This window comes from Notamacropus eugenii, chromosome 1 (genome assembly GCF_028372415.1).
Source record: "Notamacropus eugenii isolate mMacEug1 chromosome 1, mMacEug1.pri_v2, whole genome shotgun sequence".
NCBI classification, from domain to species: Eukaryota; Metazoa; Chordata; class Mammalia; order Diprotodontia; family Macropodidae; genus Notamacropus; species Notamacropus eugenii.
Genome location: NC_092872.1, coordinates 275850267 through 275876348, shown reverse-complemented (window position 1 = coordinate 275876348; position 26082 = coordinate 275850267). Strand labels below are relative to the sequence as shown.

Below are 26082 nucleotides of genomic sequence, written 5' to 3'. Positions count from 1 at the left end.
GCTAGGAAAATGCCCCAAAAAGGAAAAAAAAAATAAGACTATACAAGGTTACTTTCTTGGTGAACAAGTATTTTCTTCCATCCTCTTGGATGAGGAAGAACAAAGCATACCAGTAGAGGAAGATATAAAAGTCAAGGCTTCGACATCCAAAACCTCCAAAAGAAATGCAATGGTATCAGGCCATGGAAGAGCTCAAAAAGGATTTTGAAAATTGAGTAAGAGAGATGGAGGAAAAATTGGCAAGAGAAATGAGAGCAATGCAAGAAAATCATGAAAAGCAAGTCAACAACTTGCTTGAAAAAAAAGCAAAAAAAGAAAATGTTAAAGAAAATAACACCTTTAAAAACAGACTAACCCAAATGGCAAAAGAGGTCCAAAAAAACGAGGAGAAGAATGTTTTAAAAAGCAGAACTGGCCACATGGAAAAGGAGGTTCAAAAGTTCATTGAAGAAAACAGTTCTTTAAAAATTAGAACAGAGCAGATGGAAGCTAATGACTTTATGAAAAATCAAGAAATTACAAAACAAAATCAAAAGAATGAAAAAATTGAAGACAATGTGAACTATCTCATTGGAAAAAAAAAAAAACTGACCTGGAAAATAGATACCAGGAAGATAATTCAAAAATTATTGGTCTACCTGTCTACCTGAAAACTGTGGTCAAAAAAGAACCTTGACATGATCTTCCAAGAAATTATCAAGGAAAATAGCCCTGATATTCTAGACCCAGATGGTAAAATAGAAATGGAAAGAATTCACCAATCACCTCCTGAAAGAGATCTTAAAAGGAAAACTCCTAGGAATATTGTGGCCAAATTCCAGAGTTTTCAGGTCAAGGAGAAAATATTACAAACAGGCAGAAAGAAACAATTCAAGTACTGTGGAAATACAATCAGGATAAAACAGGATTTAACAGCTTCTATACTAAGAAATCAAAGGACTTGGAAAATGATATTCCAGAGGTCAAAAGAGATAGGATTAAAACCAAGAATCATCTGCCCAGCAAAACTGAGTATAATACTTCAGGGGAAAAAATGGAATTTCAATGAAATAGAGGACTTCCAAGCATTCTTGTTGAAAAGACTAGAGCTAAATAGAAAATTTGACTTTCAAATATAAGAATCAAGAGAAACATGAAAAGATAAACAGGAAAGAGAAGCTTTAAGGAACTTATTAAAGTTGAACTGTTTACATTCCTACATGGAAAGATGTTATTTGTAACTCATGAGACCTTATTCAGTATTAGGATAGTTAGAGGAAATATATATATACATATACATATACATATACATATAGGTGTGTATGAGTAGGTATGTATGTGTATATTACATATATGTAGATATGTATATAGATGTATGTATATGCATATACATATGCATATAAATAGACAGAGGGCACAGAGTGAGCTGAATATGAAGGGAGAATACCTAAAAACATAAAATTTACTGTTGAATAGAATATAATAGGAGTAAGAGAAAGGGAGAGGCAGAATGTAGCCAATCATCTCATGTAAAAGAGGGAAGAAAGAGCTTTTACAGTGGAGGGGAAGAAAGGGGAGATGAAAGAAAATAGTTGAGCCTTACTTTCATGAGATTTGGTTTAAGGATGGAATAACACACACTCAGTTGGATATGCAAATCTATTTTACCCTGCAGGAAAGCAAGGGGGAAGGGGATAGGTGAGGGAAGATAATAGAAGGGACAGCAAATTGGGGAACGGAATAATCAATAGTAAATAATGTTGTGGGAGGACAGGTCAAGAGAGAGAATGGAATAAATGAAGGGTGGGATAGGACAGAGGGAAATGTGGTTAGTCTTTTACAACATAACTATTATGGAAGTGGTTTGCATTGTTACACATGTATGACCTGTATTGAGTTGCTTCTTTTCTCAATGAGGGGGGTGGAGGGAGGGAGAAAATATGGAATTCAAAGCTTTAAGAATGAATGTTAAAAATCATTTTAGCATGTAACTGGAAATTAAGATATACAGGCAATGAAGTATCGAAATCTATTTTGCCCTACAGGAAAAAAAAGGAGAAGGGAGATGGAAGAAGGGTTGGTAATAGAAGGAAGGACAGACTGGAGGAAGGGGTGGATGGGGTACATGCTGTCCCAGGGTGGGGGCTGGAAGAGATGGGGGAAAATTTTGAATTCAAATTCTTGTGGAAGTGAATTTTAAGAACTGAAAAATAAATAAATTTTATATTTAAAGAAAGAATAATCCTTGAAAATTAAAGCTATATAACAGTCTCCATGAGGATAAGGCATATATATTTTCCACTGATTTTTTTATTTGTATTAAAATTTTTGGTTTCTGAGCAATTATTTCTATAAATTACCTGCCCTTAATGAATTATAAATGCTTTCTGAATGAATGCCTTGCATGACCAGAGTAGGAGCTCTGCTCATTTACTTAAAATGTCAAATGTATTATAGATACCCCATGCCTATTAGGCCACTGAATGCAACCAAACTACCTTTAAGTTTCTAAATGAGTTCTTGGTCCATCTTGGTCTATGAGAACAATAGAGATCTGTAGAGTAGAACTGTGGATGACAATGATCAAAGCAGAGAAGAATGATCGATAACATGCCCCAAGGAAAAGGTGATAATACAGGCTGAAAAGAGTTTAATCCTTTCAGACTAAATACAAACACTGTCTCATGCAATTATCCAGCAGCTGTTCTCTGGAAGAGCTTAAAGGTTTTACTAATATTTCCATTATCCCCTTTGCCCACACACCATGCTGGTGAGCTAAGTAGGGGATTATTATTATTTCCTGTACCCTTTAATACTAATTAATATTTGACAAAGCACCCGTGTGAACGCTGAACGCTATTGCTTTAAGACGCTCCACCCTCAAAATTCCTCTCAGCTCATGCTTCAAGTAAACCTAAATCCATTGTCATTCAGTGTGTGTGTGTGTGCGTGTGTGCGTGTGTATGTGTGTGTGTGCTTGTGTGTGTGCATGTTTGGGGCTTTTATTGCCTTTTTCCTGTGTCACACTTTTACTCCTGTGCTGGGGGAAACAACAAACTTCATAATAACACTTCAACAGTTAATATTTGTATAACACCCTGAGGTTTGCAAAGCTCTTTACAAATATTATCTCATTTTAATCCTCACCACAACTCTGGAGGGTTGGTACTATTGCTATCTTCACTTTATAAATGAGAAAACTAAGGCAAAGAGAAGTTAAATGATTTACCGAGGATCATGGGGCTCATAAGTATCTGAGGATGAATATGAGCTCACATACTCTTGACTGTTCTGGTGTGCTAGACCCCTGCAATGTGTACAGTGATGTTCTTTTAAGTTCTCTAACCAACACACACAAACAATCCTAGCTACTGGGCTGAAACAAACCTTATGAGTGATCTAATTCATTTTCCTTATTTTACATGGCATGAGTAAATTCAAGTCAACAAACATTCAATCTGTCTGATATGTTTTGGGCTCTAGATAAAGGCAGAGGTAACATGCCATCAAATTTCCAGATGATCCTTGGCTGGGGTGGGGGTAGAGAGGAGACATAAATGTACTATATGCCAGAATAAAGATATATCTATATGTCTATATCTATATTTACAGCTATATCTATCATTAAAGACTAGATTATGGGGGTGAGGAATCTACAGCCTTGAGATCACATTGGGCCTTCTAGGTCCTCAACTGCAGCTCTTTGACTGAATCTGGATTTGGATTCAGTCAAAGGGCTGCATGAGAAGAGCTAGAGGTCCACATGGGGCCTCTAGGTCACAGGGTCTCCATCCCTGGTAGAACACTGGGGTCTTTTAATGAAGATGACATTTAGTAGGAATCAATGTAAAATTTTATAGGTAGTTTCAAGAATCTGCTTCACAAGAAAAAATGGCAGCTGCTTGGCTAGAAAGAAGAAAAACAAATTGAAAAGTTTTACTGGATCACCAGGTTGGTAAGAGTCACCAATGAGATAATAAGGCCTTGACAATCTATACCTTGATTGCTGCAAGGGCACAATGACCTGCGATAAAAATGTGAGAACCCCCCTACATACTACACTGGTCAGATCACATCTTGAAGACTGTGTCCAGTTCTGGACCCAACATTTTGGGAAGCATACTGAATAGCCGAGGATATTATGAGGATAGCAACTAGAATGGTGAGGCGCTTTGAATCTTGGTCATATGAAGAGTGACTGAAGGAGCTGTAGGTTTGTAGCCTGGGGAAGAGAAGACTGAGAGCATCAGTATAGCTGTCTCCACTTATCTGAAGGACCATCACATAGATGAGCCATAAAGAATTGGTTACTTTGTCCCAGAAGATTGAACTAGAAATGCTGGACAGATAGAAGTTATGAAGCATATTTCCATTTAGTGTGGGAGAGGTGAAGGGAGAAACTAAATCAAACAAACCTTATCTTCCAAACAATTAGAGTCATTCAAATATAGCTTAGGAAGAATTTGTTCTTCCTCCTCAGTGGTCTTCAGGTAAAGGCTGAATGACCAGACCTCAGGCATAGTATAATAGAATTTTCTTTTACAGATTGTATTAGATTAAGGGACTACTGATATGAAACTGAAATATTTGCTTCTGTTAAATTCCTAATCATGAAAGGGAAAATGAAGGATCATCTAGTGGCTTTGAATAAGTTCAAATAGTTAGACAACCAGAATAACGTAAATCATAGAGAATTTTTTTTTTAAAAAAAGCAATCTTGGAAAGGTGATAGATAAAATAAATGTGGTAAACTTTCAAAAATCCTCATAAGCAGGAGAGGAGTCATAAGAGTAACTCAAGAAGGCACTGTGGGGTCATTTAAAGAAAACTGATTTGGGGTCATAAAAAGTGTGTTCAAATCTGGTCTCTATCACTTACTATCTGTACGATCTTGAGCAACGCACTTAAACTCTGGGCCTCAGTTTCCACAATTGTGGACAATAAGATCAAAAGATTCCCTACAGAACTCAATCTGTGATCATATGCTTTTACGAAACTATGATAGGAGCCAGGCTAATATTCAAACTGGAGGAAATGGATTCTTTCTAACTCTAGGTCAGAAGACATATTTGAAAAGGAAGTTTATCGACATTTGTTAATGGACTGTAAGGCAGTGTTACGCTGTGGGTAGACAGCTGTTCTTGAAGACAGGGAGGTCTGGGTCTGACATGTAATGCTATGCGATCCTGGGCTAGCCTGAGTCTCCTAGTGCCCCGGGCAACTCCAAGGTGATAAATTAGAAAGTACCAGTACACAATGAAAGAGGGAACATCCTCAACAAGAAAACCCTTGGTCTAGTCTTAACCCTGCTAATCACATCTTAACAACTCCCAGTTAGAAGCATTGGACAGTTTCTAAACTAGAATAGATTGGTCATTCCAAGCCAGTGTGAGCTTATTAAGAGGATACTATGCCAGACTAATATCACTGTTTTTTAGGACCAGACAGATAGAGAACAGTCCTGTTCACTATACTGGACTTCTCATAAGAACTTTGAGAAGCCCTGTGGTCTTACAAAAATAACTCTGAACTTGGAGCCAGGAGAGACTTGAATTTAAATCCCACCTTTGGCAAGTAATAGCTGTGAGACTATGAGAAAATGACTTAACTTCCCTGAGACTTCCTATAGTAATACATAATATGGTTTAATAATACCTGGAGAAAATACACAGAAATTCTTTACAAATTTCAAGTCTATATGAAACACATTGAGGGAACCAAGTAGTACAGTGGTCAGAGAATGGGACCTGGAATTAAAAAGACCTGAGTTCAAATCCAGCCCCTAACGCTTAGTACCTGTGTAACCCTGGGAAAGTCATTCAGCCTCTCTTAGATTCAGTGCATTCATCTATAAAATGAGGATAATAAGCGCCTATCTTGGAGGATTTTTGCTAATAACAAATGAGATAATATTTGTAAAGTACTTTGTAAACTGTGAAGCTCTATATAAATACTAGCTATTATTGTGGTTATTAAATGTCAGTCTTTATCCACATAGCTATAGCTCTACCACAAAATCTGTCACATCTATTCTCTTCTCTCCATTTACATAGCCACCAGCACTAGCCTAGGTTCCTACAATAAACACTTAATTGCTGTCCATTCCAATCTGTCCTCCACACAACCAACTAATTGATTTTCCTAAATATGTCACTCTCACACTCAAAAAGTCTTCAGCAGCTCCCTATGGCTTGAATACACCAAACTACAAAACAGTATAACTGGAAAGATAAGGAAGTCAGATTATGGAAGCCCCCTGGGGATGAGGGGAGGAGGTATGGTGCATGGTGTCTAGTTTAGTGAGTGAAGGTAATGATACTCTGTCATGTAATGAACTTTAAGTAGTGACTCTTGAAACATGGGGCAGCAAGGTGATGCTGTGTAGTTGTCCTTGAGTCAGGAAGACTCATCTTCCTGAGTTCAAATCTGTCCTCAGAAATCTGTGTGACTAGCTGTATGACCCCAGGCAAGCCATTTAAGCCTGTTGGCCCAAGTTTCCTCAAGTGTAAAATTAGATGAAGAAAGAAATGTCAAATCACTCCAGTATCTTTGCCAAGAAAACAATGAATGAGGACATGACTGAAAAAAATGACTGAACGACAACTTGAAATATCAAATTGGAAAGATGATTGTTCATCAGTCTATGGAAGTATGTAACAGCAAGTACCCTGGCATATACAGGAGGACCTGCTATACAGGTTGTTAGATCTGCATTTCTAAAAGCAAATCAACTTTTGAGGGGTCAACAATCATTTTAATCAAGCATATATTATCATTCACTTAATTCAGAGGAAAAAGTCAGCACCCTAAACTTTAGAGAAAACACAGAGAAACAAAGATCAACAGACAGGGTTTCTAACTGTCTGTAAACAATACATACATCACAGATCAACAGACAGATCCAACTGTCTGACTATACATACATAGCTATCAGACAGAGAAGCAGCAATATCTGGGTTTTCAAACCTGGGAGGCTCCTTACCAGCTACTCAGAGTCTCATCTGGCCAAACAAACATTTCCAATGAGTAAGCCTCAAGGAAAAATCTCACTTCAGAGTATATACACATTTTTCAGAGCCAGAGGGAATCACAGCTCTTGAGAAGCAGTGCCTCCTTAATTAACAAAAGGTGTGGTCCTTCCAACAACAACAAAAAACTCCCCTAATTAAGCTTCCCTTAATGGGCAGGCCCATTAATAGGTGGGAAAGATATTTAATTCTCATTAGCATCACAGGGTAATAGTAAAACCTCAGTATTTAGAAAGGAGCACTAAGGGACCTTTCCCCTGACAAAACTTATGCTATCCCCCACCACCCAAATCCAATACCCTACATGGCCATTAGGAGTCACAAAAATACTCAACCCACACATAAAGGAGTCTTGGGATAAGTGTTCTTCTGGCCAAGGATAACAATTTCCCTTAGGGCCGAGGGAAAAATTTAGATGATGCCCATGAATAACCTACAAGATATGACTAAGAATTCCAGAAGAATACTAGGATAGAGGATGTCATAACCAAAGAGATAGGGCTAGAAAAGAAGATGAACTGATCATGCAGTGAGAACAAAGAATAATGTAATGACGGCCTGCATGCTTCAGTGGGATTCATGCCATGTAATGAGGATAAGAAGAAGGCCCCTAGGATGTTGGGTCAACATATTGCTGATGATTAATAGGAAGACATGGATAAAAATCTTAACAAGTGAGGGAACATGGATGGGCTGTTAGCCACACCCTTCAAAAGGGTCCATACATTGAAGGGATCATGTATCCACTGATATGTTAAGGTATCAAGGTCTGTTTTTCATACTTACCAAGTCAAGTTGAGTTCTGGTTTTGTCATTTTAAGAAGCTGTTAAGTATTTGGACTAAGACTGGCCATGTTTGCCTTTATAATTTCAAGAACAACTCGCCAAAAATTTTGAAATTAACCTTTAATGATAAAAACGAAGTGTAAAATCAAGTCATTGATACATTTATTATGTATTCCAAATAAAATGTGGATTATAGTGTTTGTATGGGAAAAAGCTAGTTGTTGGTTTAAAACTCCATGAAGCAACATATTCAAGGCCAATGTGTATCAAGGTACCAGCTTAAAAATCCTGGTACAGGAAAGTGTCCAGCTCACAATTGTTTCTTATGAGTTTAAGGAAAGTAAAGACCATGAAGAAAATCCAGTTCATGTACAAATGTCTGTTGCAGGGAGCAAAAAGGGAGAAAAGGTCTATAAAGACCTCTGTAAAACTCTAGAAATGAAATCAAGCTCAGATATTCTAATAGAGTAGTTTCAATGCAAAGGTGAATGTGGGGGAAAAATGCGTTAGAAATGATTACTTGTGACTAACAAAGGATGCGGAAAACTTAAATGCCATCCAAAAGTCAATATAACATAAACAGTTCCTAAGTGAATTGAAAGACACAGAATATACCAAATACCAAATAATAAAGCAAAAACAAATTGATTCCTTATTAAAAAGCTAGAGTTGGAAGTGATATTAGAGGCTGCCTAGTTCAACCACATCATTTTACAGATGGCTAAAGTGTAACCAAGAGAGGTTAAATCACCTCAGCACATATAGGTAGCATATGTCAGAGTCAAGATTCAAGGTTTTATGGCATAGAATCCAGTACACAGTCAAGGAATTGGTCACAGATGTGGGGATCATTTTAGAATGATCATTTTGTGTGCTGTCAGATGAGATCTTTGACAGTGAAAACATCAAAATTCAAACCAAAACACCAAGTTCAAAGAAAGGGGCAAATAGACAACACATTGCAAGTGTATAAAATTGCTATCATCACTGTTCAAGTGAGCTACATTGAGACTGGGAAATAGATAAGTGAACAGATATAAATATGGACCATTGCCATTTTGGATCAAAGTTTGATGGATATAAAGTTATTATGGTAAAGAGGCCCAAACATTCTAGCAACTAGCTCAGGAAGGAAAAAATCCTTTTGCCAAGCTGAGCCATGGATAGAATTAAAGGCCATCAAATATTTATCTTATCTACTCATTTGCAAAATCATATGGAGGATAAAGGGGGAAGATTATGAGCTGCATGACTTGATTTAAAAACATATAAACACCTTAAAAATTTTGGAGGAAAAAAAAGAAATTTTTAGAAAGTTTGTCATGATACAATTTAGTCAAATTAATAAAAATTAATAAATAAAACAACCCAGAGGTACAATTGGAGAGGACCTATCAACATTTTCAATGAAAATGTCTTTGTTCATTTGTTTCTTTGTTTTCCCAATATCAGTGTCTATGGCACCACTAGATATCGATCAATTTCCAAGTTGCTGAAAGGGGGGTAAGGGAGAAATAAATGGCCTAAAAGAAAATGAAAATGGTTCCGGACCAATTAACTATTCTTAGAAGAAATCATGGTCTATCTATGGTGCTAGCCATGATGAAATTCAGAAGATTTCTTCTTAAGCTATCTGAAGGAGGGACATATCTACACATATAGATGAACAGATAGATTTAGATAGACAGACACACATGTATAACCTACATATATACACACATACATATATGCTTGTATATTTATGTATATATATAGATACATGTACATACATACACATATAATTATTGGAAAATTCACACATCTATTCAATAAAGAGATACAGACAGCTATAGACAGACACATGAAGAAATATGCACATATCATATTTATAGGAATCTATGATAGCAATTTTATATATGTATTTATCTGTAAATCCCCTTGGTATATGTGCATTTAAATTATATATAGATTGTGCATACAGCTGCATGTATATATAGGTTTATATGTGTCTATATGTATGCACACAAGCTCACATATACAAAGTCAAATAGATGCCAAAGTAACTTGCATAGAAAACTGAAAAACAATTTTATTTTTTAAATGACTTTTTTTTCCAAATTGGTACCATGCATCATGGCATTCTACTCTCATTTATGATGAATAATGAAGCACCTGCTGATGAATTGTTGTCATCCTTTTTTTAAACTTAAAATCTGTGATAGCCTACAGGAGGCAAGATTATCTAATAGAAAGGACAGAACCAGCTATTCCAGTGACCTTTGGCAGTAATGAAATGAAATAAAAGACTTCTCTGAATGATTATAAGTTGACTGGTAAGGGCTCAGCATGAGTGAACGTCTTTTTTGAACAGTAATTACCTCAAACTGCTTTTCAGTCACACTTTCCTTATAAGCATAAAATCTTGGCTTGGCCATCATGCATGGTGTCACCAGTATACCCATTTGATGTATAGGTTTCTTATTTGTCACCTTGATTCACATTATTTTGAACAAACTGGAGCTGCAGCAACAGACACTGATGGAAAATAAATGGACTGGGATAAAGAATAAACTTAGTTATTACACAAACAAGGTTAGTTCATGATGCCTTCAAGAATCCCATCATATTTATGAAGGCCTTCCTAACAAAAGGAAATTATGTTGCAAGCTGAGTCTAGACCAGTTCATTAATATTTTCATGGATTGGTTTTGTTTCGCTTTTCCAATAGAATCCAAATGTCAGTGATGTGGAATTTGAAATTTTGTGATCTCTTGTATTTCTTACCGTAGAGAGAACAATTATAATTGCTAGGATTCATATAGTATTTTAATCTTTACCAAGATTTTTATGTAAGTTAAATCATTTGGTTCTCACAACCACATTGTGAAATAGGTGCTATTATTATCCCAATTTTATAGGTTATAAAAATGAGACACAAAGAAATTAAGTCACTTGTCATGGTTCACGCAGCTAAAATATGACTGGCTATTCTTTTGCCTTGGACATAAAAATACTCAGTTTTGTTCAATTTGACAATTTGTTAAGGTTTTACTACACATTAGACATTGTGTTAGTTCCTAAAAATATAAAAATAAATTGGAAAAAAAAGTTCTTGCCCTTACAAAACTTATATTCTAAAGTAGAGTAGATACAATATGTCTACAGATTATTATGTACAAAGTAATAAAAATTCATTGCAGCAGGGAGAGTGAAGGACCAATTGGGGAAATGAGGAAAGGTTTTGTGCTGGAGATGTCACCAAAGCAGGATCTGAAGAAAATTAGGGATTTTAAAAGCTGAAGATGAGAAAGCAATACATTGCAACCATGTGTAAAGACCCCAGAGGTGGGAGAAAGTTTTGTTGAGTGATCTGTGTGTCACAGAAGGGAATCAAGAGGGTGAGTTATGGTGGAAGCAATACCTGTTTTCCAAAGTCTGGAATCGTTTATGCCAAGGGTGGGGAACCTGCAGCCATGAAGTCACATGTGGTCTTCTAGATCCTTAAGTATGGCCTTTTTGACTTTTTTTAATGGATTCCATCAAAAAGCCACACTTAAGGATCTAGAGGGCCAGATCTGCTGGTTTACGCAATAAGAATTTCCATTTTGCCTTACCTATAATCCACAACAGAGAAGCTTCCTTAAGTGCCCATACCTTGCAGAAACTTCCCTGAGGTCCCTTTTCTTTCCTTCAGATAATAAAGTTTCTAATTTCTCTTTTTAATAAAAAAAAAATGTCCATGACCACTAAGTAGGAGGTCTCTGGGAAGGGCCAATGGGCATACTTTCTCTGTGGACCAGCATATCTCTTTGCACATTTGTCCTCTCCGTAACTCTGTGAGATATCCACAACTTGTATTCTGTGGGATTGTAGTATTTATTCCATGCCTCATGGTCACTCAGATACACAGGGGCTATATTACTGTTTAAAATATGAACCTTTCATTAAAAAAGAAGTTTGAAGTCCTTCCAGATACAATTTTCCAAAGGCAACCTGGCCTCCTCCCTTCCTCCTGTTTATTTCTGTATCCAGGTCATCTACCAGGCATCCGGTACAACTAAGATAGATGTACTCTGCTACACAGTAGTGACTCTGTAGATTGTCCAAAGTATGGTAGGGGCAATATTTAAAGTCAGTATGTATGATACCTTGGGCCCTATCCCAGAATTCTAGACACTGTGGCCAATACAGGCAAGAAGAAGGTGGGAGAATGACCTCAAGGAGAATCGCTAAAGGCATTTCTCTTAGCTGAGAGTCAGAGACTCCAAGATCTCGGGCTCAGTATGAAAACCTAGTGAGGTCTCTTTGGGCAGGCCATCACTGAAGGAGGAAGCAGACTGGAATAGACTTAAGAAGTCAGTTAATAAACAGTTATTAAACATCTACTATCTTGGCCATACTATGTTGTAGATACTATGTTAAGTAAAGGGGATAAGAAAGGGGGGAACACCTATTTCCTTTTTTCAATGGAGGAGTGTCACAGGGGAGACGTGAATAATCATGTAAAAACAATACCTATATACAGGAACAATTGTAGATAATCAACTTAGGAAAGAAACTGACATTAAACGGATTAGGAAAACCTTGGAGAAAGTTGAATTTTAGCTGGGACTTAAAGGAACCCAAGAGAAAGTGATAAGAAGAGAGAATTCCAGGCATGGAGGACAGAAATGTCTTTTCTGAGGAACAGAAGGGAGGTCTCTTAGAAAGTCACTACAGGCAAGAAAGGAATCATTTTCTTATTTTAACTAATTATTTTTATTAACCAAATGCTAAGCACATTGTCCTTTCCAGGGACAGAGTAAAAGTTCTGACCATGCTTTGATTTCTAGTGCCCTGGTACAATGCTCTTATTACCTTGCCCTAGTTATGATGTGATCAAATCTCAGTTCAAAACTGCCTGATATTCAGCTTTCATGGAAGTTAATTTTGTGGGGTATTATAGAACTTTTTTTAACTTTTTAACAATAAGACGTGGACAAAGACTTTAAAGAATCAGAGAGGTGTTAGAACTTATTCTAGATTCTATTTTAATATCCAAGTACTAAAGTGGACATGTGATAACAGTAATTTGGATGTTCCTGACAATGATCTGGGTAATTATCAATCCTGCCTATGCATCCCATGAGACTAGTGTCCATATTCATATGTCCCAATATAGATACCATGGTAGGTCCTCTTGATGGCTCATAGTCCTTCCTCCACCCTTCCTCTTGACATTGAAATGACACCAGTAAAGCGTCTGGGATGTGCACCTGGCAGCTTTCACCCATGTCTTTGGACTAGGCCATCTTCTCGTTTTATCCCAATGCAGCTCAAATCAGCAAAGAGGTACCTCCTCTCAAGCAGAATACCAGAGAAGAAGAACCACAAGAGTTCTGTAGAACCTTTGCCTTTTTTAGAATAAAACTTTTTTTTTTTATAATATCAAACTACTTACAGGAAATTCAAATTGTGACCGAAGCACCCTTGAAGTCCTCATACGTGGTTCAAGTGAACCATGATATAAAAAGACACACCCACACACGTACACACACACTCACAGTGGTTACAGGAAACAAAGTTTGATCTGTGATTCATTCACATGAACACACCAAATGAATTAATGAGCAGCTTTAAAACAGAGGTTAAATATACCTTAAATCCTTGATTTTTAAAGATTTTTAAGGAATCCCAAATTCTTAAAAATTTTTCTTTTGGTGTATTTGAGCTTCATAGGATCAGGTAGAATCTCAGAATTGGAAGCAACCTCATTTGGCATTTAATTAAACCCTGTTTTAAGAAGAATTCTCTCTCTAACATATCTAAAGAGGGAATAGCTTGGAAATGTTCTTTTCAAATATGTCTATAATTCTTATTCCTACGAAGAGAAGAAATTTCAGGCCATACTTTGTTTGCCAACTTCTGCAGAAAAATCTGCAGAAAAAAAATTGTGGGATGACATCATCTGAACTGTGATTTCATAGGATTTGATCAATCACAAGAATGCCTTTTTATAAAATTCTTTTACTTGCATTTTTACCATACATGCCTATGAGTTAGGGAGAATGAATAAATGGTCTAAATCCTAGGACCAGAGGCTCATAAGATCATAACTGTGGAGCTGAAAGGAACTCTGGAGGCCATGAAGTCAAGTTCAATTATGTGGAGTGGAAAAAAAGAACTGTGTCAGGAGTCAGACAACTTGAGTTCAAATCCTGCCCATCTCATTTATTATCTGTGAGTACTCAGGCAAGTCTCTTAAACATTTGGGTCTGATTTCTCATCTATAAAATGAGGAGGTTAGACTGAATGACCTTCATCCCAACTTTAAAGCAATGAATGATTCGATTAACTTCTGTGGTAGAATTACTCACTTTTAGATCCTCACTTTTAACCACCATAGTAAGGTGGACACCTCCCTTCACTTAGTGCCAATGTCAATTCTCTTCCCTTCAATAGAATGGCAAACTAATTCGCACTTTAGCTAGAGACAGTTTTCACAAGGAACAAAACATATGAGTTCCTGAATTGTTCCTCACATTTTCCTACTCTCTTCTAGTTCTTAGAAATATGCCTGTCTGAACCTTTAGAATTTCATTGAAAACTTTTTCCTGTGAAGTAGATATTTAAACAGCATATCCTAGTTCAGTTGTTAAGCACTGAAGTGATTAACCATCTCTCAGTCTTTTTGAACCACAAAATGCTTTACACTTTACAGGCTTGAGAATGGTTTCTCCAGTCAAGAACTCCCACTGTGGTAATTGGCAGGATACATGAAATCCACACAGAAGGTTAGTGAGTGTCAAACCTTTCAGACTTCTGAAGAATTAATTCAAGAAAAGATCAGTAAGTCTATAATTAAAGTCATCATGTCCTGTTTGGCTGACAGAAATGGCTTGTTCCCTCACTATTCATAGCAAGGGTCTGGGCTGATTGAACTCTGTAGGAATTTTCCCAGAAACATTAATGGAAAATGGACGAGGAGAAGAGAATGCAAGGGGAAGGCAGCTCAGACGTAGACATTGGCAAGTCTATTCCAAGTTCATGGCTCCTATTAATTGCTCAGATAATTCATAGGGAACCTATGGCAGACTACCATGTCAATGATCTAGTCCTTTAAGTAAGATACCAAGGAGTTATGTCATATAGTAATATTATCATTTTCCAATGCAATTTTTCATGGCATCTTTATGGAATTTTCTAATCTGTGACAAGAACAATTGAAGACTCAAGAAAACTCTGGATATTATTTCCTGAAATTTATAACCATAACGCACTGGATACTATTAGGTATTAATTACATGTTCCTGATATAAGCAATGATTGATGCTTTTATCTACATCGCTAATATCAATACTGTTCTGAGTATGTCCCAGGCTCTGTTCTTTACAAATATTATCTGATTTGGATATCACAATAACTTTGGGAGGTAGATGCAATTATCTGCACTTTACAGATAAAGAAACTGAGGTAGAGAACAGTTAAGTGACTTGCCCAGGGTCAAACAAGTATGAGAACATTTTTGAAGCAGATTTTTCTGACTCCAGGCCCAGCACTATATTATCAGTCAGACAACTTCAGCATTAAAAAATAATGATAAAAAATATAAAACACAGCTTGATCCCTACTGCAATTGAATTTATTATGTCGATTTCAGCAACTGTGACTTAACCAGGAAACTTAATTTTTCCACTTAAGTGAAGAAAAAAAAAACTATTCAGCACAAATGTAAACTTAAGTTCAATAGTAAAGAATTTAATTTCCATAACTGAATATATGTATATAAAATGTATGTATGTATACATATGCTGTATGTATACAGAACGTTCTATGTATATGTGCATATGTACGTGTGTGCATACATACATTTCTTAATTTAAGAAAAAAATTGCCTTTTTTTTAGAGTTTAGAATTTCTGAATCCTGAGAATGAATGAAAAACTGGAATGAATGACAAATGACCAGAATGAGTGGAATGAATGAATGAAAGAATAGATGAATGGATTGATGGATAAATGAATTGATTTCTCCTTTTTAAATGTATGCATTTCTTACATTTTCTCAGTGTGTCCTAGTATAAGAAAGATCATGCTAATGCTAATCATCCTTGGTGTTCTCAAGTTTAATGGCCTCTTTGGGAGATACTGTGCTCCCGCTTAAAGGTCTTCATTTGGAAACTAGCTGACTGCTTGCCAGAATGTCTTAAAGGAGACTCCTCTTGAGTCATGGGTAGGACTAACTGGCTATTTCTAAGGTTTGTTCAAGCTCAGAGGTTCTATGAAAGAGCATCATCTCTTGGCTACTTAATTAAAAACATCTCAGCCTCCTTCCTTATTCCTCATGTAAGCAAATTAAAACATGGCCTTAGGAAGCTGAAAATGGTGGGAGCTTGAGGTATAGGAGGATCTATATAAAATTCAAGTTCTTGAGAAGTCGTGTGTGGAGCATGTTCATTAAGGACAAAACATGCTGCTGGGTTCAAAAGAAATATTGTGGATGAGGGCAAAGAGTCTAGAAAATACTAAAATAAATCTTTCCCAATACAACTGCATAAGTCCAGAAAAGCTAGTCCTACTGGTTTGTGGAAGTCTAGTAGAGTTTGTAATATAAGTTACCTGATGCATATATTTCTGTAGGAAAATTAGAACCTCAAGCATCCAAGCCCTTATTTATTCAATGATATGGTAAGTTACAGTATCATACATTGTCTTACTGCTAGAAAGGGCCAACCTTCTCTTTTTAAAGTTGAGGAAATAAGCCCACAATGGTTGGTTGTGACTTACCTAAGTCATTCAGGCTGCAGACATTTATCAAATACTTATGTTGGACACAATGACTGGTGTTGAGGATATAGAGACAAAAACACAAACAGTCTCAACATTCAAATAATATGTATTATTTTTGTTAACTGAGTATGAACATTGTTATAACTAGACTTTCTGGACTGGACAAAAACTCCATGGATGTTTACTCTCATTTAATAGGGGAAAGGGAGAATATTACCAGTTGTGGCTGAGATAAGACTTCAGGAAGACACCATGAAGATGTATATACAGTGTATGCATTTGGGTAGGGGTGGGGTGGAGTTGAGTGAGGAGAAGAGGAAGAGCTTTCAGTTTAACTGATTATTCTTAGTAAGTTAACAACAAAATCTGTTCTTACGTTGAGGAAGGATTGAAAGTATTTTCAATACCCTCTTACTTTAGTACCTTGACACAAAGCCTCAGTAGTCCTACCTTCCATCTGCCTTTGAATATGGTCATAAAATCATCTGATTATCTTGACACATTAATAATAACAACAGTAATGGCATCCTTATAACAACTGGCATTTATGCAATGATTTAATATTCACAAAATTCTCAAAATACATTGTCTCTTTGGATATTAAAACTTTTGCATGATTTTTTGTTTGTTAGTTTATTTTTATGACTACCCCAGAGCAACTCAAGTAAAATTAGCTATTACTATGAACTACCGGCAAGACATTAATAATGTCACCAAATGAATATTTTCATAGAAATATTGATGAATGGAATTTAAGGAGAAGAACAGAACATCTTAAGAAAGGGAATTGAAGTATGGATACTGATATTTAGGTATCCTCAAGTATTTATACAAAAGTGTGTGCATGAATTGGAAAATAAAATATACATTATACGTAAAACCCAAGATTCAATCCAGATCCTTTTTTTCTTCTTTCTTATATCAGCAGCTCCCATGAGTTCAATTATCATGTGTCTGCAGATTATTCCCTGATGTCTATATCAAGCCTTAGTCTCTCTCCTGGTAAAGTGTTCACCATCCCCAAATCAGATCGTTCAAGAGCTAGATAGATGGAAGTCATTTAGTCCATCTTATACACACAAATCTTTCCTAATATAAAATACCTCATAGCTGGTCACCTCACTTCTGCTTGGTATAGTGCCTGGCATAAAGTGTCCATGTAATAAAAACTTATTTTCTTCTTTCTTACTCTCTCCAATTCATTTATCACATGGTCGTTATTTTTTTCTAAAGCACAAATATAACTATGCCATTCTTTCTCTCAGTAAACTCCAGTATTTTCATTTTATCTCAAGGATAAAAAGAAAAATCCTCTCCAGAGCATTTAAGGGGCAGCAAGGTGACACACTGGGCCTAGAGTCTAGAAAATTCATCTTCCTGAATTCAAATCTGGCCTCAGACACTTACTAGCTGTGTGACCCTGGGCAAGTCACTTACCCCTGTTTGCCTCAGTGTCATCATTTGCAAAAATGAACTGGAGAAGGAAATGGCAAACCCCTCTAGTGTCTCTGCCAAGAAAACCCCACATGTTGTCATGAACAACATAAAGTGTTGTCAGGCAGGGCTAAAAAGGGAACCAACAACAGGGTATATAATAATCTTCATAGTCCAGCTACCTCCTACATTTCCAGAATTGGGCAATACTGCTTCCCATCATATGAAAGATAGTCCAGGCAAACTAGGCTCCTCATTTCTAGAACTAAGTATTCCATCTCAGGACTTTCCACAAGTCATCACAGGTTCCAGGAAAACAGGTTCCAGCTTTGCTTTTTGAATCCTAAACTGCTTTCAAGGCTTCTCTTTGGCATCTCCTCTTAACCAAATCCTTTTCTTAAATCTTAAATCTCTTAAATTTCTTTCTCAGATTGACAAGATTGACTCTTCTGTTTCCAAGTCATGATCTCAGGTGGACTAGAAATGGCTCAAACACACTGGCTCTCTGCATTTGATCTCATCTTCCCAGGACCTTGGCTATTGTAGATGCTTGATAAATGCCAGCTGTATTCAATTGTCCCTACTATTGGAGTGAAGGGTTCACAAATGAACAATTTATTCTTACTGCATGGGATAGAAGAGAGAACTAGATTAGGCAATATTAACCCGGGGCCCCCTGAACGTAAATTAATTTTGCCATTGTTTAGTCAGTGAATCTCTTCTCACCTTCATGACACTGTGGGCCATAGTGTCCAAGGGTTTTTCCTGGAAAAAATGCTAGAGTGGTTTGCCTTTTCCTTCTCCAGTGGATCAAGGCAAACAGGTTAAGTGACTTGCCCAGGGTCTCATGTCTACCAAGTGTCTGAGACTGGATTTAAATTCAATTCTTCCTGACTCTAGGCCAGTGTTCTATCCACTGAGTGACCCAGCTGCTGATAAATACATATTCTGATAATTGTAAACCATTATGCTAATTTTCCTTTGTAATTATATATATATACACATGTGCATGCATGCGTGCACACATGCACACACATAATTTTCTGAAGTTAAAAACAATATATCAAGAAGGGTCTGTACTACCAAAGCGGTTTCTGACTCAAAAGAGTTAAAGAACCCCTGAATCAGACGATCATTAAAACCTCTAAAATCTGAACAGAGATGAGCTAGTCACACATAATTAGCACACATTAAGAGGGTATGAGGTCATTAAGAAATTAAATAGACTCTGTGTGTGTGAGTGTGTGTATTTGAATAACTGCAAATGCAAAGCTTTAGTATTCCTAATTTTTTTTCTCATTGTCTGTGGAAAGTATTGGTTGAATTTTTAAAAACTCAGTGTTTATAGGTAATACTGAAACATGTTTTGAATATTGTGTAGGGCATGGTTCTAGATGGTTTTAGAAAGAAAAATAAAACAACAACAGCACTCTATAATATACCAAGATTTGTTTATATAAAGCGCAAAACTTAATCTATAGACACAAAAGTTTGTGTTTTCACTTGTTTTATTATTCTAGCTCCTTCTACTTTACTCAAAATCTCTTCAGAAGGCCACATACCCTCATTGTCTCCAAACTTCTGTAGCATTTAGCCACAAAACAATTTAAGTATCCAAGTATTCATGTTTTCCTACTGACCTATTTGGTTTGTTCAGTCCCTGAAGTGATGCATATTTTTAGTGATAGTGGTAAATTTGGAAGGAATAAAACCAGAGCATGTATATTTACCGGTGTTCTCAGTTCTGGGATGGCTGCTTGGTAGGTGAGAGGACGACAGTCTCGAGTGTTGGGCACCAGGACACAGGGAAGAAACATTGGCCCAAGGTCATCTCCATCAAGGACATCTATTGTGAGCGTGGTAGTACTTGTTCTCCGTTCATTAAGATTTTGAGCTCGGTCCTATGAATGAGAAGATAATTCATTGATGTAGGAAAATGATTGGGCCCAAAGATTGGGTCAGTGTAACAAAACAGACTTTACCACATTTTATACACATTAGTCAGTGGGTATAGTCAATAGAAAGGAAGACATCTGCACTTGGAGGCAGACAGACACGGGCTCGTTATCATTCTGCTTAAGGTGTGTGACCATGAATAAATCACTTGGCTTTCCTAGTACTCAAGAAACTAAGGTCACAACTCACAGACAAAGCAGATTTTGATTTGTAACAAGATTTTTAAAAATAATACTAATTCATCTTCTCATAATAGGATAAACTATGAACTTGTTTCTAAATTTAGTGAAATGTCTTTCCTGATAGTAGAAGGTCCTCATATGTTCTTCCCAATCTTGTGCCTTCCTACTTTCCTAGTCTTCATATGCTTTAATCTCCTCCACAAAATTTAGGAACCAGTGACTGACTTTTCTTTCTGTCTCTGGCACAGAATACTCCATTGCCCAACCCAGTTTGTTTTCATTGGCTCTTCCTTATGCTTAGAATGTTTTCCCTCCTCAATTCTGCATCCAGACTACCTTCATGTCTTCACTCCAATTCTGCTCTCTGTAAAAAGACTTTCCTTGTTGGCCCCTATTCTAATGTCTTCCCCTCTGAGATTACCTCCAGTTCCTTCTGTATGTAACTTACATGTGCATGGAAGTTTACATGTCATCTCCCCAGTTAGTCGGTGAGTTCCTGGAGAACAAAAGTTATTTTTGCCTTTCTTTCTATCCTCAATACTGAGCACATTTCATAGACTATAGTAACCACTTAATGATTTTTTAATTGTTGTTATCTCACCTAAACTGTGTATCCTATAGAGCCTAGAAAGGTAAGTTTCATACAGCAGGTGTCTAAGCAATTCTTCTGATTAGCTGAGCAGACCAAATCTCAGTGCTGTCTTATCATTCTGTATGTTTTAAAGCAGTAGGTTCTGCCATCTGCAATCTTACCTGCCAGTCTGATTAGAAGCTGAAGTGTTTGTTAAACAGATCACATCATGCTACAAAGCCTAGTTAAAGCAGACCTGAGCTCACTGAAGACAGTTAAGCAGACATGATTACGGGTATAATGGGGGCTTCAGGGTTGGGCAGAGAATTGTTAAGTAAACACTTTACAGCCTGCACTGTTAAATCTAATGCAATGGATGGAAACACCACTGCCATTGTATAAATTCTATCAGGATTAATGTCCCAAGCAGGATCTTTGAGCACCAGATGCTTGGAAGACAGAAAAATACGAAAGCCTTTTTGATGAGCCAAGAAATTATTTTCTAGGTAGAGAAGGAGAACCAAATACCCCCAGCAGGGAAAAAAAGAAAAGAAAAAGAAAAATGCAATGAGATAAAGGGTCTTACTTGGTGAAAGAAATAGCTTGCTGCCATGGGGACACATGGTACAAGGAAGAGAGGGACTTGGCATGATTTTGTAATAAAAAACAATTCAAACCAAAGAAAGAAATCTAATAGGTGAGCAAATGTTCCTCTTGTAAGGGTGCCAATATTTCCGAGTCAGGATTTTGCATGATATTAAAGAAAGCAGAGAGGATTAATTAAGATCCTTTTGGGATACACAAGCTCCCCATCACATATAACGTTATGTGGTATCTGGGACAGATGAAGAAGGAAACAATAATCATTTTCTTTTCTTATTCTCTCTCTCCTCTCATCTATTTTTATAGATTGTTTTCTACAACCTACTTCCAACAATATATCCATCCATTTGACTTCTACCACACACACACACACAGAGACAGAGAGAAAGAGAGAGAGAGAGAGAGAGAGAGAGAGAGAGAGAGAGAGAGAGAGAGAGAGAGCGCAACCCCTTATAACAGACCATAAATAAAGAGGAAACAATTCAGCAAAACAAACCATCATAATGAAATGGTGACTTTATAAGCTTTTCTAAAGAGGTGGAGAATGATGAGTGGGCAACACTGTATAAGATGGTCAGTCCCTTTGCAATAAGCAGAAAATGACTATTAAGGCAGGAGCAGAAGAGTCGCCTCATGTTCTGGTCTATGAATTTTCAGAATGAGACAAAGGAAGAGAAAAGTCCTCTAGAGTCTGTAATCCTGCCTTGATAACAGATGCCTTCATTCTTCAAATTTCCTTCAGTAGACAGGCTCTCTTATCCCTCAGTAGGTAGACTTCATGGACTCCAGGTTAAGAAAGTTGTTTAGTTTAAGGAGCACAGGTTGTTTGACTTCCTGTGCGATTATTAAAACATCACTTAACCATCCAGACCTGAGGTTTTTCATTTATAAAATATGAGCATTAGACTTCATTATCTCTAAGATCCCTCCTAGCTCAAAATCTATGATCTTCTGATGAATAATAACTAAAGACACACTGCTTTTTATAAACTCGGATGTGATGCTGCTGCCAATTCGTTGATGACACAGGACTTGATTCTAAGAGACAAATGATCATTTCAGTACTTAATTCTGACTGATGGTTTGACTTTCATTGGAAAGAATTTAACAAAGGAGAGCAAAGCAGGAAGTTCTTTGCCACAACACACTTTATATCTGCCTTTGGATAGTCTTTGATTAGAGTCACCTTGAACAAGTCACTTAATCTTGCTCAGTCTCAAGTTTCCTTATCTATCAAATGAGTTAACATATGCACAACAGTGTTCAGTCCTTAAAGAGGTATATAAATGTGAGTTATTATTATCTATAAAATAATATCCACCACAAAGGGTTGCTGTGAGAATTAAATAATATATGTAAAATTTTTTGTAAATCTCAAAGAACACTATAAAAGGCAGCTATTGTTTGCTCATGACCATTATTACTGTAAAGGATAACATTACAGAAAATGGAGACTAGAATTAAGTTCATGAATATTCCTTCAGCATTACACTAGGTATGCAGAGGTAAGAGATTCTGCCTGGAGTCCTAGCTGAATGAACACATATTAAGACCTGGCTTTGTGAAGAAAATTTGAGGCTGCTAATGAGGATTACTTGAGCTCCTCTCTTCTTTTCCCTCCCCTTCTCTTCCCTCTCCTTCCCTCCCTTCCCCTTCTCTTCCTCCTCTCCTCTCCTCTCTTATCCTCTTCTCTCCTGTTCTCTCCTCTCCTTTTCTCTTCTTTCCTCTATCTCTCTTTTCTTCCCTTTCCTCTTTTTTCCTTCTTTCCTCTTTTCCTTCCTTCCTCCTCTGCTTCTTTTATTTCTGCCTTTCTCCCTCAGTCTTTTCTCTTCTTTCCTTTATACTTTCTTTCTCATGTATTTTCATGACTATAGAACTTTTCTATTACTAAAAATGCAAGGTGGAGCATTCCTAAAATTTCAACATTCCAGCCTCTAGTTTTCCAAAGTGAGCCAAACCATCAACCAGACTGCCCTAGAGAGACAAATACTATTTAATTACATTATCAGGTATTTGCAGCAGCAAAAAAAAAAAAAACACAAAAAAAACCAGGGAGGGAGGGGCAATTACAATATAATTTGAATCCCCCTCAACAGTTCTGCTCTAACAACGCTACATCAAGGTGGAGGGGCTTTTATCTCCCTTCTGCTGACCCAAGATAGATGGACAGTCAGTCCCCTACTATTTTAGTAAAATCCTAGAAACAGTTCTGTCAGCTTGTTTAATTTTTCAGCATGTTGTTGTTTCAAGTTACCTGAGGTCAAACACCTCAGTACTTTTTGCCTCATTTATTTTTTGCCATTTTCTGCTTTTCCGTCTCTGCTTCATTGTCATGAACTGAATATGGCATGAGATGAATCACGCTGCACTATCATACTTTCCTGAATTTATAATGGTATTTCTTTGCGGAATTAATTGCTAAGGCATGCATTCCAAACTTCAAGGATAGAAGCTTTTAGGTATGTGTATTTTTCTGTATTTTTTCAGTAGATTATTTTCATATGAGGCAAAGAGTTGTTTATAGCAACACACACACGCATGCACACTTGTGTGTATATATGTATGTTATATGTGTCTACACATACATGCACATATATACACATAAATTTATGGGTGTATATGTATGTATATATACAGTGTTTCCTATTACTATTTATCTTACATATAGGCACAAATACGTTGCTGGATAGATGAATGATAGAAAGATATTTAACCAGCTACTCAGATGGGTAGATATAGGTATAGATATAGATATAGAGAGATGCAGATATATATATATAGAGATAGATAGATACATACATACAGATACAGATAGATATAGATATGTCATATATCTATTTGTCTGTGGATTCCACTGGACATACTATATACCTTCTGGCTACTCAGATTCCATGGTAGTAAGTTGGTTTTCATACGAGTTTCCCATTCCATTCCAGCACCCAAAGATTCTTCTTTCCTCTAGGCTGAGAGTTTCTGGAGAATTAAAATCTACTTGCACTTGTTGATTAACTTATTCCCAGCACACCATTCCTTCACCTTCCAGTGATCCCAATATCTCTCCTATCTGCCTCCTTTTCCTCAGATACTGCCACCACTCTGGTGCAAGTCCTCATCGCTTTATGCATGGAGTCCTGATTTATTAAGAGGATTTGTTCTGTGCTCTTTGAATTCAGTCAAAGGGCCGCACTTGAGGACCTAGATGGCCACATGTGGCCTTGAGGCCTCAGTTTCCCCACCCCTGACCTAGACTCTTTCAATAGCCTGATGATTGATTTCCCTGCCATATGTCTATTTCTAGTCCATTCTTCACTTGGCTGTCAAACTGATCTACCAAATCACCCACTTCCCTCCTCAATCAACCTGTTCCACTGGCTCCCTGTTGCATCCAGGATCACATATAAAGTCCTCTGCTTGATTCTTAAATCTTCCATAACTTGACTCCAGGGCCCTGATCTTTTCCCACTTTTCCAGTCTTATTACACTTTTTCTACACCCCTCCCCCCCCCCATCATATCTGATCCAGGGACACTGGCTTCCTTGCTATTCCTTAATTTGAGAGCTCCACCTCCTGACTCTTGAGTATTTCCATTCACTGGCCTCCTGCCTGGAATTACTTCCTCTCACTTCCACCTGTGATGTTGGGGGAAGCACAAACTTTTTAAGATGATCAGGAGATTTCTGGGGCTAGATTCTGATTGGTGACAGATCAGTTAAGCACCTACCAGCAGCCTCTGGTGGTTAAAATTAAATTTTGACAAAATATAGACTACCCTAGCATTGTTATTCATTGAGTAATAAAAGAAGAAGGAAAGAGAATACAGAGTGTTGAGGGAATTGTCTATGGAAGACTTATGATATCACATGAATGAGAATAACATGTGGGGCTGTGGTCCTCCTTGGTGACCTTCATAGTAACTGACATTTGAGAGACACTGAATAAATGCTTGTTGATTGAATTTTTGATGGAAGACTTGGATGATAGGTCATTAACTACTTTTTTTTTTTTTGAAAATTCTTTGATGGATTAAAAATTCACTTTTTGGTAATTTATTTTTTGCAATATACAATCCTCATTTAATATTTTCTCTGTGTGTGAGTGCTACATGAGTTCTGAAGCCTTAACTGATTCCATTTCCAAATAAGAATTAGCCCAAACTTTAGCAGTTTTGTCAGTCAGCACACACTTATTATGTGCTTCCTATTCTAGATACTAAGCAAAGGGAGGACAATAGAAAAAAGCACTTGATTCTAGGGACAGTCTTATTTACACAAAGATAAAACAGCCATTTATTCAATTATTTTTTGAGGAAGAGGCCAAGACCTATGATTGCTTTGGTTCAGGGAGTCTATAAGTAGGAACTTTCTCTATCGAAACAGCTCATTCTGTGTTTTAGAGAGCTGCCTGAAGCCACTGCAAGCTTAACCAGCTTGTCCAGGGTCATGCAGTTCCACTGTTAGGGATGCGACTTTAGCGCAAGCTTTAAGACCAATGCTGGTGCCTATCCACTATGCTGCAAGCTGTGCAGCACTTCTGTCTTATGATTTGCAAATGAGTCTAACTCGGGGACCAGCCAGAGACCTGAGGGACAGCACCCTCGGAGACCTTAGTAACTTCTCTAGCAATGACTTCTTTTAGTTAGAAGCAAAGAAAGATCATGCCATCTGTACATGGATCTTGGAGAGTTGAAGTGGATTTTCTTGTTTTAATTGAAGAGAATGTCATGTGATTTTATGGAAGGACTTTGGAGAGAAACAAAAAGGCAAAGGAGAACAAGAAAGGAAGCCACATAATGAAGC

General features: G+C 37.0%; 1 protein-coding gene across 2 annotated transcripts in view; it reads right to left on the bottom strand.

Annotated features, from left to right (window-relative positions):
* The window catches only part of PCDH15 (protocadherin related 15), a 2324555-nt gene that overhangs the window by 589544 nt on the left and 1708929 nt on the right, over positions 1-26082 (bottom strand). For both annotated transcript variants that reach the window (XM_072628920.1, XM_072628919.1), the window contains one exon: positions 19704-19874. In XM_072628920.1, the coding sequence (XP_072485021.1) occupies positions 19704-19874 (171 nt within the window). The remainder of the gene's footprint in view (positions 1-19703; positions 19875-26082) is intronic.